This window comes from Notolabrus celidotus, chromosome 11 (genome assembly GCF_009762535.1).
Source record: "Notolabrus celidotus isolate fNotCel1 chromosome 11, fNotCel1.pri, whole genome shotgun sequence".
NCBI lineage: Eukaryota > Metazoa > Chordata > Actinopteri > Labriformes > Labridae > Notolabrus > Notolabrus celidotus.
Window position 1 is genome coordinate 8,490,786 of NC_048282.1, and position 14,590 is coordinate 8,505,375.

The window sequence follows — 14,590 nt, forward strand, 5'->3', positions numbered from 1 at the left end:
AAATGAGTAATACTCTAATGCTTGAAAAGCAGCATGCCAACAGATAAGAACCCTTCAAATAGAAGTTCATGTCTTGCAGGCTCAGGAATTAGGTCTTGCCGTCCTGCCCAGAATCTGGTGTGCTACCTTCATGCCTCCCTGAATAATGCATGTTCCTCAGTCTGTCTCGTCCTCGATGCACACGGCAGAGCAGAAGAAAGAGACAAGCTTCTGGGTAAACTTCCCTTCGGCTCCTGCTTTGGTCTCTGTCAATAATTAATTGCAACTGCTGACATTGCAGCCTCGCAAGCAGGCCGACTAAGTCTTGTAGATGAGGGTGCTCGCTGAATGTCAAGCTAAGATTTTTTTTTTCCAACAAGCAGAGAAACGTCATCCAAACACAGCCCTGGAAATTGTGTTTGTGAGGCTGTGAGGCATTTTAAATTCAATTTGAGCTCAATTTACTCCATTTCCTCTGACACAGAGCTGAGTGTGTTCTCCTCAAGGGTGATGTGCGGCTGAACAGTCAACTTTGAACCGTCTCACCTGAAATGAACCACTTAGACATCAGAAAACTCTTCACACCTTGTCCAGCCTTCACCCGTTACATGCATGGATCTTTAAGACTGCTTATTTTGACAAACTGTTTACACATTAAATAAGCAAATATAAAAACATTTCAGTCATTCAGTCAAGTCATTCATTGGTGTTTTATGGATGCAACACAGATTATTTTCAACTGAATTCTCCTTCTAAAGGTTTGAAAAAAAATAACCAAGAATTGCATATTTTGTGCAGCACAAAAAAGATGATAACCAGCAGCCTGTTGCACCAGCTGTGCATAAGTTATGTCCTAAGTTAGGGTGTAAAGTCCACCCTAAACCATACGTTGAAACTAGTTAGTTTGTACCTTAAGTTGTGTCATTGTTTGGTTTCACCGCTGAGACGTAAGGTTCATCTTAACTAGTAGACCGTAACATCCAAACTAACCAAAACATTGTCCCAGATATGACGTTTACACTTCCAGCAGCCAATCAGAGGAAAGCACCAATTTTGATCCAGTGGTACCGTTGTTATCTTTCATGCTTAATCGTCTCTGAACTGACCAACAGCTGAAACAAACTTCTGTTACTGTCACGGAACAACAACAGGAGGTATGTCAATCTTGATAAAGTGTCATAGTAAGATGATAACTAAAGCCTAAATCCTTAATCTACAGTGTGTATAATAACAGTGACATCGGTGGTAAAATGATCAACTACAGCACATGTTAATACTCAGGAGTTAAAATCTTGGTCATCATATTTTTCCAAAGGATGTAATCTCTCGTGGATATCGTGTTGCCGAAGTAATCTAGCTGGGAGAACCCTCTGTATCTCCTCATCCTCCAATTCATCCCACCTTTCAAAACGACGCACAATGGCAACCGGTACTCTACGCAGGACTTTACACCTACTAAGAGCAAAGTGTAAGAATTAGGTTGTAACTTAGGCTGACGTTGGAACTATCTCAGCTGGTGCAACGCCCAAAACATTAGTAGAGAGTAAACTCCATCCTAAATGAAAATTATGTTCAAACTAGGCTACGTTTGAACTTACATACAGCTGGTGCAACAGGCTGCCGAAGTGTAAGCATATTTTAAAAGGGAAAGAAAGAAAGATATGTAGAGGGAGGGGTTGGATGATTTAGCTTTCATATCTCTTTAACCCACACAGATCATGTTTTGCAAAGTGCAACCATGTTTTGTTCTGAAAATGTAAAAAATTGCCATGACCCATGCAGTGACGTGAGCTGGCAAGCTCTGAAGGACAAACTATCTAATAGCTTTATTTTTTACTGACTCAAGCATCTTTTACTGAACTTTGGTGCGGGAAAATCAAGGCTAGTTAAGGTGCTTATGTTGAAGATGCAAGCCAATGCCAATATACTCCTGATAGGCAATTATAGGGCCAAAAGTACCAGCAGGATACATATGGTGCATCTCTTTATGTTTTTACTTTTGTTCAAACCACAAAGCAACAACTTATATGTTGTGACTTACTTCAAAATCATGTGAGATGATTAGGTTTACATCTAATATAAACATGACTGTAATTGTTGATATCAGGAGGGCAGGTTGAAGATATCGTGATAAACGACAAGTCAGCAAGTGTCCCATAAGAAGACGGTCACCCAAAACAGCATACAGGAGGCCAGCAGCCAGCCTTCCTATTCAATCACCAGACAACAGTGGCAGACAAGCACACCAACCAACACAGACAACTTTGCCAAGCATACAACTGAGAACTGTGACAAATGAATCATTGTCTTCTCCTTTCTTTGCTTATCTGTGTCTCCCACATAACTTACAATCATGCCTGCATGGGGACAAAGTATGCGGTCAGAACAGCTGCTGAAGAGGAAGAAATGTGGTCCTCTGCAGCAATGACAGAGACGATTACCTGTTGAACTTGTGTCAGCAAAATGTTCCACAGCAGTTCTCTCACTGAGAAACAGTTCTGTAAATGTCTGTGCTTGACTTAAACTAATATATGATATTTATGACATGACTTTAAACGCAACAGCAAACAAACAGAGATTAACATCAAGTGAGTTTGATGGACTCTGATCGAACAAGTAGCCAGCAAAGGAAAACACATTTATTAGAGGTGCCTAATATCAAACTTATCTGGCTGATATCGATACAAACATACATTTTTAAAACCTAAAAGGACACCAAATCTCTTGAATATGATGCAGTTGTTAAGATTAAGAGTATTTCTGTAACATATTGACTGGTGGGATTATTTATTTGAATACAAGATGTGTGTGTTTTGATAGGAAGTGGGAGCAGGATATCCAACCCTGCTTACTTCATAAGGAAAAAAACAACTTTCCAATTCAAAAAGACTGAAAGAAGCAGACGCACAACAATTCAAATTAAATTGGAACACTAAAGTAAGACATTGAAAATGGTACAAAAACAAAAATAGTTTAAACAAGATAATATTTTGTTATTGTTTGTTAATCTCTGTTTCTAGGATTATAAAACACCCCCATGTATTAGCTTTCCGTGTCTTCCTTGTTTAGTTTTTTGGCACATATTTAAATATCTTATTTACTATTTTTTCAAAGTTTGAATTCAAAACAATGTAGTGTGAGTTCTTCAAAGAAACAACTTTAGTTAGACGAGTTGAGATTAAAGGGCAAGGTGATTTAAACCCTGAGTATACTGTTACATTGCTCCGATCGGACCACATAAATTATCTTTGCACATTTGTATAAGGATTTAATACAGTTTGTAATATCATTTTTGCTTGTTGTCATAATTCTCATGCTCTGACTTTTCCTAATGTTCTGTGTTTACTGCGTAAATCACTTTGAATTTCTTCATGTATGAAAGGTGCTTTATTTATTAACTTTCCTCGCTACTTTCCTCACTAACAAGTATCTACAGATAGCTTATAAATAATTGACAGCGATCACTCATTGATGATCTTTGTCCCTCTAAAGGATCTCTCTGTTGGTGTTTTAAAGATTACATAATTAATCTAACTGGATAGCGAGCTAGCTCAGTGTAGCCGCGCAGTCAGGGACGATCTGTCCTCTTGATCTAACAAACAGCACAGTTTACAGAGTGTATTTGCCAATGTCTGTGCTAGCAGGAGTTTCTCAGTCCATGTTGAACAGCAGCTGGTCTCCTCTGACAGCCTACTGCCATCACACACAAGCTAACTCCCTGCTAGCCTCCTAGCTCGAGTCATCATCATGGCTGGCTGGAAATCCCAAAGTCCAACGGCTTTGAAAAACAAACAGATTAAAAACAGATAAACTGCGTCGATCACGTACCCGAGTCCGACGGAAGGCTTTCACAACCAGACTGCTCGCACTGCAGTGAGCTCCCAGCCCCGGGTGAGCAGGATGTTTGGGTTTCAGTCGAGGATTCACTTCAAGGAAGAAGAAACTTCCACCATCTTCGTATGCTTACGTCACGTCACGTGATCGAAACAAGGTGGGGCGCATGCTTCTGCCCCCTGCGCTGTGATTGGTTCAGAGTGGGATCAGAATAGACCAATAGACGGCCAGTAAACACGCTGCTGCATTTAGGATCCATGTTAGAGCCAGGCTAATGTCGAAAAGTGGAAATTAAATCCATTCCAATTTCCTTTTCAATAAATGACATAACTTTCGGTTTGATATTAAAAAATAAAAGTGATGAAATCTGCTGTAACATAATCCTGTGCCTCTCAAAATATCTTTATTCATGAAAATAGGACTATGAAATCTCCCCCCAAATTTTATGTTTTTCTAAATGAATTCTAAATACACCTAAAATCATTGAAAATAATGAAAGGACCAAGAGCACATGAAATATACGAATGTATAAAAGAATTCCTCACTGAATTTTAAAATTAATCCTCAACTTATTTTATTATTTATTTTCTATGTATGTATGATTTTCTCATTTACCTTAAATTACCAACTGAAGCTGTATTGTTTCTATGTCCTTAATGATTGTTTATGTATGATGCTCCTTCTGAATGTACCCATTGTTTGTTATGTACATCTAAAATAAAGTTGAAAAAGTGGACGAATGTATCATTGTCCTCGCTTCTCTGGGTTCAACACCATCATACCAGACATCCTGCACCAGAAACTCACCCAGCTCACAGTGCCGGCCTCCATCTGTCAGTGGATCACCAACTTCCTGACGGACAGGAGACAGCAGGTGAGGCTGGGGAGCATCAAATCCAGCACCCGGACCATCAGCACTGGCGCCCCACAGGGATGTGTTCTCTCCCACTGCTCTTCTCCCTCTACACCAATGACTGCACCTCAGGAGACCCCTCGGTGAAACTCCTGAAGTTTGCAGACGACACCACCGTCATCGGTCTCATCCAGGATGGAGACGAGTCTGCTTACAGACAGGAGGTGGAACATCTGGCTCTCTGGTGTAGTCAGAACCATCTGGAGCTGAACCCGCTCAAGACGGTAGAGATGACAGTGGACTTCAGGAGAAGCCCCCCCCCCCCCCCCCCTCACCATCCTGAACAGCACTGTGTCTACTGTGGACTCTTTCAGGTTCCTGGGATCCACTATTTCCCGGGACCTGAGGTGGACCTCCCACATAGACACAATCAGAAAAAAGGCCCAGCAGAGGATGTACTTCCTGCGTCAGCTCAGGAAGTTCAACCTGCCCCAGGAGCTGCTGATCATGTTCTACACCTCCATCATCCAGTCTGTTCTGTGTACCTCCATCACTGTCTGGTTTGGCTCTGCAACCAAACTAGACAAACACAGACTGCAACGGACTATAAGGACTGCAGAAAAAATCATCGGTGTCGACCTGCCCCCCATCCAGGACTTGTACCGGTCCCGGGCCAGGAAACGGGCAGGGAGCATTACCGCTGACCCCTCACACCCTGGACACAAATTCTTCAAACTCCTCCCCTCCGGCAGGCGCTACAGATCACTGTGCGCCAAAACAACCCGCCATAAGAACAGTTTCTTCCCCCAGGCTGTCACTCTGATGAACACTAAAACATAACAGTGTCATACCTGTCAGATAAATACTCTCTGTAAATATACATGTAGATATACAATGCAACAATTCTCAAGCAGAATTCCATATTTCTATTTTTTGTATTATTTAACTTCTATTTTTATAATGTAAAACTACCTCTGCAACTCACCACTGCACTTTATCATATTTTTGTAGCCTGTACATATTAGTCATGCCTATTTGTTGTTTCTTTGTATTTATAGCTAATGTTATTGTTATTATATTTTCATTTTATTTTTTATTGTAGTTCTTATTCTTATTCCTATTCTTATGCCTTGTACAAAGAGAGCACAGTTTACTAAAGTCAAATTCCTTGTGTGTTCAAGCATACTTGGCGAATAAAGCTGATTCTGATTCTGATTCTGATTCTGATTCCTGGACCTTTTATTTACACAACCCAGGTACATGAAATTGAAACCCAAATTGTGTATATATTTAATCAGTCAGGGGTTCCCAAAGGGACCCCCTGGGGTTTCGCGAGACACAACTGGGGGGTCGTGAGATGTCTTCAATAATTTTTGTTTTTTTAAGTTATCTAAAAATAGTACATATAACCCATTACTGTAAATAATGTCCACAAAAAATAGTAGTTATACCTGAAATAAAACCTAGAAAATAGAAAATGTAACTAGTTTTTTTCCTTTCTTTTTGTAAGATGACTCCTAAGTTAGTGAACAGTTAATTATCTAAAGCAGCAGTAGCAGTAGGTTAATTCATAACAGCACAGGAAACACAGCCACATGCTCATATAGGTAGGCTAATTTTCTGCATACCAGCTAAATGAAGCCACATTTAATCTCTTTGAGGGACAGTGGGGGTTGCAAGTCTATATTTTGGGAGTTGCGGGCTGAAAAGTTTGGGAACCCCTGGTCTATATCTTACACTAAAGCCCTTAAAGTCACTGAAAATAAAAATGAGAGTACAACTTTCTTAGAATATAATAAACCAAACGCAGCCCTAGCTCTCTGGCCTCTGTCAGCTACTTTTTAAATAGTTATAAATATTTTTTCAGTTTTCAATCCGGTTTACATTACTCTCTTGGATAGGCTCCTATGGCTTTTGTGTGCTTAAAGGCATCCATGTCATTGCTTGTCTATGCATTTTTGATCAGTAACAAAAAAAAGAATGAATCCTGCAAAAAACTTTTTTTATTTAATTGTTTTAGATTGAATTTATATATAAACACAGCTTTAAAACAATCAAACAATATGTGGTCCTACCATGAATGATGGTGTTTAGCTGTCAGTGTAGTTTTACTACTATAGCCTTACCTGTGCTCCTTTCATAATGGCACACATAATGAAACTTAAACTAGGCCAAGGTTTTTTTTTGTAATCTATTTTTTTTATTTTCCAGCTTGCCAGTTTTGATGAGATTGTGTTTTTGCTATATAAGCCCTTTTGCACATTAGCCTAAAAAAAAAAGACAGCGAACAAGACAACTGAGAACATTAAAACAACTGTGTTTGTCACTGCTTTCATCTTAAATGACAAAAAAGCAAAGATTTGTGAGAAAAGGTTTGAGGGACTTCGTCTTCCATCAAAACTAAATATGCATGATATTAGATTTTTACCAATATCTGAAATGCCAATATTTCCTAACTCATTTTGGCCAATACCAAACATAAACAAACATTAAACAAGAAAACTAACATTAATGTGTCTGCTGTCAGTTTCTGACACTTGAATACTTTAATTCAGTCTTCATATTGACGCTTGTTGAAGGTGTGTGAGCTATCATTGCAGTTATTATAGCGCGTGCATAGTTAAAGCTGCTGTTGGTAGTCACAGAGTAAACATCTGTTCAGAGAGAGGGACTTCGAATCTCAACACAATTCCTCCCAACCAGATTTCCTCCTAGCCCCCCAACACAGATCGGCGTATGCAGTCATGATAGTGCCGGACTCATAACCAATCGGAGGACGTAGTAGGGGCCACCCCTTAACCAATCAGGACAGAGGATTGGAGATAAGCTATGATTGGTTCATCATAACGGGAACGAGGGGAATAATAACATTTGATACAAAAGCGTTGGAAAACGCAGAGATTTCGCAATAGTCTCAAATTTCTCCACTTACCGATGAGTACCGATGGATATTATGACCTTTTCTCCAAACCCAGCAGAAAAAAAGTAACACATTTTACACCATAAATATCACACTTTTTAAATCACATGACATCTTCATACTTACATTATTATTTGGCACCTTTGATTTTCTCCTGTTTTTTTTTTTTTCTATTGCTGATTTCAGTGTTGGGGACTTCACTACAAATAGCGTACAGACAGCAGATGGCAGTGTTGTACCTTAAAGCAACTCTACTAAAACTTTCTGCCAGAGACCAACTATAGACTGTATAAATAAGAGACCAACACGTAAATCAGTTATTAGAATCCTTATATTCACTTTGTTTCATCTCACGTGATCCAATCGTGAAGCTTCATATTTATTTATATATCATATTAGATATAATGTAGAGCTTTTTATTGAAAATGGTTCATGCAGTCAACATCTTTAAAATGTGCTTAAAAAGATTTTAGAGTTTAATAAAACAAATTAAGAAAATCTCTATTCAACCTTTTATCGTGATGTTTTATCTGCACTAACTTACTTTCAGAGTCTGAGCTTTGTGTCTTTGTAAAGTCAGATAATCAGAGGTGGATGATGCCAGAAGTCAACACTTGCTGTCAAAATAAAGGCTTCAAAATTGTTGCTGCAAAAGTAGTATGTAATATACCACAGGCTGGTAAGGAAGCCCTGAGTGAGTGGACATGCAAATTTCCAGAAAAGGGTTCAACTATATTTAAAGAAATAAGCTAAAATGGCAAAATACAACTGAATCTTCTGCTGGTCGACTTGTTTCAACTTATACTTCTGAAAGTGTTACCGTTTACATTTCAATGTTATTGATATTGTAGAATTGAAAGACATTTGTATTCATAGGCCAATGCCTTTCTCTTATACTTTTTGAAGATATTAATTATAACTGAAGTCTAAGAAGTTTCACAGCTTTATCTTATTCTTTTGTTATTTGATGTATCTTATTTTGAAAGCTACAACCGGAAGTGTTATGACTGCTCCAGTTTGTAACCTGACTGCTGCAGCTGTGGTGGTCGCAGTCGGTCAGTGTTGACAGAAGAGCAGCATGAGACCTCTCTCTGCTCGGATCATGACAGCATGGGGATGTTTGGAGGAAAATACTGTCTGACAGCTCACTGCGAGAAAAGGTAAACAGAAACATCTGTTTGTCGCTTTAAAGCCAGTTTGTCTTTTACTTCGTGAAGTCCAGGTGTCACTTATTGAGGTGTTCAGGCGTCACTTTGACGTGGACGCGTCTAATGTGACTATGCAGGATGAGATGCAGGTGATGAAAGAAAACCATGAGAATGCATCACTCAAGAAACATGAGACTTAATTTAGTTCTTAATTGCTTACTTTTGTATCACCAGAAAAGTTAAGAGACTTTAGGGACATCACATTGTGATATTAAACAGGATAACGCTTTATTTTTTATCAAAATGAGCCTTATTAAAATCACCCTAGAGAGAGAATTTACTGCGACAGACACTAAAAGTCCTAAACAAATATCATAAGTCTATATAGTGTGAAGCTTGGTGTACAGTGTATCATTGAGGATGAATGCTGGTTGAAGGGAAGGTCACACCCTCAGCTGGCTGGTTGCCTGCTTCTACAGTTGCAATTCTGAGTACCAATAGAAATAGAATTAGAATAGAGTTGAATATAGTTTCACTGTGGTTATCTCCTCTAATATGAAACACAACAGATGGTCCATGAGTCTTTGGTCAACAAGTGGGACTATCGTGAGTAAACACAGGGTTAAAAGTCAACGATACGTGACAGTGCAAAATCATAAGTCATTGACGGGAAGCTGCGAGAGTGACTGACAATAGCAGATATCTGAGACTCAACAAGCTGTGAAGCAGCAGAACTTTAGCTGTGTGATAATGTGTTCATATTTTTGATTGTATTTTTATTCAAACATGTTAATAAAAAAGTAGATATATAAATGATCAAAGCAATTAAAGAAAAAAACCCCTAAACATATGCTTTCATGTTTAATACAACACAAGCTGTACATGTTTGAAAGATAGCAGGGTGAAGTTTAAACTTACTTGTCTTCTTTCAGTAGAAACATACAAATATTCAAAACCACAATATCAAAAGCAAACAAAGAAAATATGTAAATCAATATATTTAACAAACTTTCCCACACTCTCCTATTCAAATCAAGAGTAATATCACCATCAACTTTCACTGAAGCCTTGAAATCACTGAGGTTTCCTTCCTTTACAGCAACATCGAGGTACAAACAATTCCCTCCCAAAAAGCAATCATAACAACACACAGTGAAAGAAACTGAGGTGAAGTGATTTGAGATAATCAGCTTAATTTGTCCAAGAGGAATAACAGCCTTGGTCTTGAGACTGTGTTGTAAGTAATTCCATGTTTGAGGTGGATTTAGTTCAGAATAACAAAAAAAACAGAACACATCTGCTACGCACTGTTGCTGCTTGAAATACACAAAACTATGCGTATTAGATGCAGAGACTCAGATACAGCAAATGTTTATCTTTTCCATTTAATATTTTGTCGACATAAAGAGCCGAAAAATTGCCTGTAATCATGAAAAATGCATGAGGGTAGAGAAACACAAGGCTGCCCTGAACCTGTTCTCAACTGGCTAAGTGCTTTTTTTATTAAGTCTGTGAATTTGCATCTGTCCTTGGTGATTTTCATTCACGTTTACATGCACAGTAGCAGCCACCTGCAAGCCCTGCAGACCTGCAGTATGTGCTTTCTTCCTAGAAGTTATTTAATACGGCCTGAAAAGGAAACCAGTGGGCTGTTTATTTGTTTATGTATTGTTATTCCTTAGTTGTCACCCTCTGAAATGGAGACACCCTCCCTAATGTTATTCTAATACCGCCCTAAGCCGTGTAGCTGCCTCTGCAATATTTGCAAGGCAGCTTTGATTACACCCTCAGAGGCTATTTTCATGTCTGCTTAGTGTGTTTCTATCTGTGACTGGCTCCATTTCAGCAGTGTCTTCAGGAACACCCTTTGCTCTCTCCACCTGGGGTTGCCAAGTTGTAATCCTCACACCCAAGACATTGATCTCAGACTAGCTCCTGACTTTAGAACATACCCTTTAACCTGAATCTGCTCGTGGGAAACTTTCACCCCTGTCCCACCGGCCATCCAGCGTGTCTTTGACCAGAACAGCGTGCTCTTGCCACACAGATATCAGAGTATTAATAGTCTCTCTGGCTGCTACTTTGGTCCCTAACCCCCCACCTTGCTCTCCAATCAGCCCCCCTTTCATAACACAAACAAGCCAACATGCCCCCTCATCCTGTGAAAAAACTTGTGGTTATTTTAGGCTCAGTGGGAGATAACTCACATGTTTGGGTTGCACACTAGATGCAGGGGATTGGCGATGTAGTTGCAGGCAATGTTTTTTAACTTTGCACAATTGTAAATTAAAGAATGTGACTGAGTGAACCGTACTTGCATTCAAATGCTTAAATCTGGTATGGCATGAACAATACCAGCTCACTCTTTATGCTAAAACATGCTAAAAGGCTTCCCACATTTGTAAACATCCTGGTTTTCATCTGCAGTCCACGTGGTCATGCTCATTAGCATTTAGCAAGGATTGTTTGTATGCATGAAAAAAATCAAAAGAGCAAAAGAGGTGGAACATAAAAGCTGTAATCCAATCCTCATTACCATTGACCATTTAGCTTTTTATCAATCACCACAAAAAGGAATCGGACTCAGTCTCAAGTGGAGCTATCAATCCAGTTAGATGTTTTGTTGAACTCCATTCTTTTTTTGTCTTACATCCAAGTTGTTTGGACTATAAGCAATGGCTTTAGTAAGAGCAAGTCTTAAGCAGGGTTTATACTTCTGCATTGACTCCACGCCATAACGATGTAATGGCTGATGTTGCTGTAAGCACTACATACTTGTGCGTTGGGGTGTCCACGTCGCTCTGCAATCGGCAGTGGGATTTCTATAGTCGTAATATAACCAGTTCCCAGCCCTGCTACATTCTCTGCTTGTCTGTGCACAGGTAACACATGCTACTCTGCATATCATGTTGAAGTTGGAGTTGTTGAATGTTGAGCAGCAATCCATCATACTGCAATTATTGCAAAGAAGAAAAGAGAGGAGATGTAACATCCGGAAATACGATGCTACCCAGCGAACCAATCACAGGGCTTGTTTTCTGCATTGTTTTAACGCTGTTACATTTTTGAGGAGATGCACATCAGGCTACACGTGTGGGCTTCTGTACATGTGTGAAGAAGTGGAAACCAGGCTTTAGTCTGGAGATTCTGTAATGCGTATTGAATCATCCCTGACCATACTGGCAGCTCAAAAAATGTACTGTTGCCCTCAGAGACTACATTATTGTCCGCTGATAGCCAAACGGTCAGAGGGCTGACAGAGGTCTGATGAAGTAGCCTTGGTGCCTGACCCCAAGTACATTTGTTTCTAAACAGGTTAGGTTTTGGCACTATTCCTAGTTAGGTCCCAGTCAAACCAATAGGTCAACAAGGTCTTTGAGAAATGACGCAAACAGCAATCATGTGTACTATCAGGTGAAAAGGCTTCAAGGCAGGAAGCCAGAAGGCAAACTTTAAGACAAGAATTAACCGAGCAATCACAGCAGAGTTGGGCAGGATGAAGCTAAACCTCTTGGGAGAAAATAACCCGCCTCTTTAGATACAAAAAGATACAACAACTCTTGATTTTAATTTTTTTTCCCTATCATACACTGGACTTTTAAGGGATTTTAGACTGCTTAAACAGTGAAACCATCCTTCTGACACATAGCTAATTACATCCCATTTTTCAGAGTGTAGAAATGAGTGTTAGTATTTTGTGTTTTATGATTCAGGGTAAGATTCAAAGAAGATGCTATAGTGATGAACGCAGTGTCAAGCTGACCATATCTCGGAGCTGTGTCAGGTTGTGCTGACTCCCGCACTGATTGAGGAGTGGGGGAGAACACTACAGTTGGCATGGTTAATGTCGTACTGATCTTATTTTCTTTCTCTGTAGCTGGCGGGCATCTGCACTCGGCTGCCAGCTGGGAGAGCGTGCTTTTTCTTACAGAGGAGTTTGAGGGATGTGGGGGTGTTTATATCAGGAGTTGACCATCGTGTCCAGAGAGCAATGTCTGTATTTCCTTTCCAACCCGGCCTGTTATACTTTTATTGCCCAAGAGACAAGAAAACACAAGCAAAAATCAAAAGACACCACATCCATGGCAAAGGTCCAAGCCGGCCGGGGGAGCTATTTTAGGTCCAGCTATGGGAAAATAACCATGTCCTTAATCACTCATACATGGGGGACTCTGCTGCCGTAAATCCTGGTATCGTTGGTTTTCCTCAGCGGATCAGACAGTGTCAAGAGTCTGCTTTCGACAGAACTAAAGGCCAGAGGTGCTGGACTTTACCACAGAGGGCAGAGGATGTTCAGCGATTTACAGAGAGACAGATGGAGAGCCCAAAATCAAATGAAGGATTTCCTAATTAACTCAAACACGTACTGTACAGCTCTTCAGTGTAACTGTGAGAATGCATTCAAACCTGTGTTCCTTGAGAGCACAGTGTATCCCTTCTAATTCCATTAACCCCCTGCCTGCAGGTTCAAGTACCCAGTTTGACCTGTAACTGAACCTCCTGGTGCTCATTGCATAACAGGATCTTATGTGTTGATTGGTATTTGGCTATGACTGTGCTACCTACTCTGTTAGCAAAGTTATTTTGTGTGTTCCCTTTATAACTTAAAGATACACTATTCTTCATTCTAAAAATTGAACACTGGTTCAGTTTTAAATGCATATAAACGGAAATGCATGCACCCTCGTTAGGAAGCTACAGAGCATTATTACCCAGCACTCCAGTGGTCTGAGAACTCTTTTACCCCTTCTGTGCAAGTGGTTTGATTTTTAATGCGCATGTAGCCCCATCACATATGCATACAGGGAACATTTCTTTATAACTGTAAAATTCGTTCCCCCTGACTTTGTTGACGTTGAGCAAAGTTTATTTGCTTTATACTCTTTACTGCTGGGCATTTGCTGTATTATACTTTCTACTGCTATGCTTGTCTTGAAGAAAAGAGTCATCATTATTGAAAATAAATAAAGAAATATAGGTGTAATTTTGAAAATATCAGGTCCTGAATGTCCTGAATGTTTAGAATGAATTATCTAGAAATGTGAGGTGTTAACATGTCAAGGAGAGTTTGAGCTTCATGGCTCTGATCATCCTCATCTCCAGCAACAGTGGACAGCAAATAATATTAAAATGTTTCCAACAGAGAAAATACAATAATAGGACAAAGTGGCTAAAGACAGAAGACTAATGACTAGTTCAAATCCAGGACTCAGACCTGAGTAAGACTTCATTCCGGATTTTCAGCGACTCCACTTAAAGTGACTCAACAATTTGGTCCAAGCAGTTTGGTTTGTTAAAATTTTGATTAATAAAAGGTATGCTGCAGGGTTTTTTCTGTTAGACACCTGCAGTGATCCTGCTGCAGTGGGGTCAATCAGTCTGTCTCCCAATTAAAAAAAGCACAGTGCACATTTATGCACGATGCATAGCGCTGTAACTTTATTCCTAGTTTTAAATCTCCAGACATACTGATAGGATCAATCAGAATCTGATGTTAAGGATTGATGTGTTTTCCACACATCCAAAGTTCAGTGAAGAGTTTGAGGTGAAGTATTTATAATGAGGGCTGGACTCAGGCTCAGGCTCAGACAATGGCAACTCAATTGGGCCCTTGTGATTCTTCTCTGGTGACTTAGCTCAGACATGAACTCAGAGGACTGGGGACTTGAATCCGAGTTGAGGTTTGGTGATTTGACTACAACACTGGCTCTCCAAAGTATTCAGTGTGATTTAAATAAGTGCTTGTCTGCAGATGATGGATTTTTTTAGATGCTAATATTTAGAATTTTTCCACGGACAGTGCGTCATTAAAGCTCTTGGGCTTATAATGCTGGGCGTGTGAAAAATGTCTTTGAG

The 14,590-nt window shown here is 39.7% G+C and overlaps 2 protein-coding genes across 3 annotated transcripts in view; one reads left to right on the top strand and one right to left on the bottom strand.

Annotated features, from left to right (window-relative positions):
- itchb (itchy E3 ubiquitin protein ligase b) overlaps positions 1 to 3,964 on the bottom strand; it is a 37,436-nt gene extending 33,472 nt beyond the window's left edge. The window contains exon 1 of the mRNA XM_034695923.1: positions 3,808 to 3,964. The gene's annotated coding sequence lies outside the window, so the exon portion shown is untranslated. The remainder of the gene's footprint in view (positions 1 to 3,807) is intronic.
- Positions 3,965 to 8,629: 4,665 nt separating this feature from the next.
- The window catches only part of calcrl2 (calcitonin receptor-like 2), a 38,413-nt gene continuing 32,452 nt past the window's right edge, over positions 8,630 to 14,590 (top strand). For both annotated transcript variants that reach the window (XM_034696692.1, XM_034696693.1), the window contains exon 1: positions 8,630 to 8,746. In XM_034696692.1, the coding sequence (XP_034552583.1) occupies positions 8,697 to 8,746 (50 nt within the window). In that variant the 5' untranslated portion in view covers positions 8,630 to 8,696. The remainder of the gene's footprint in view (positions 8,747 to 14,590) is intronic.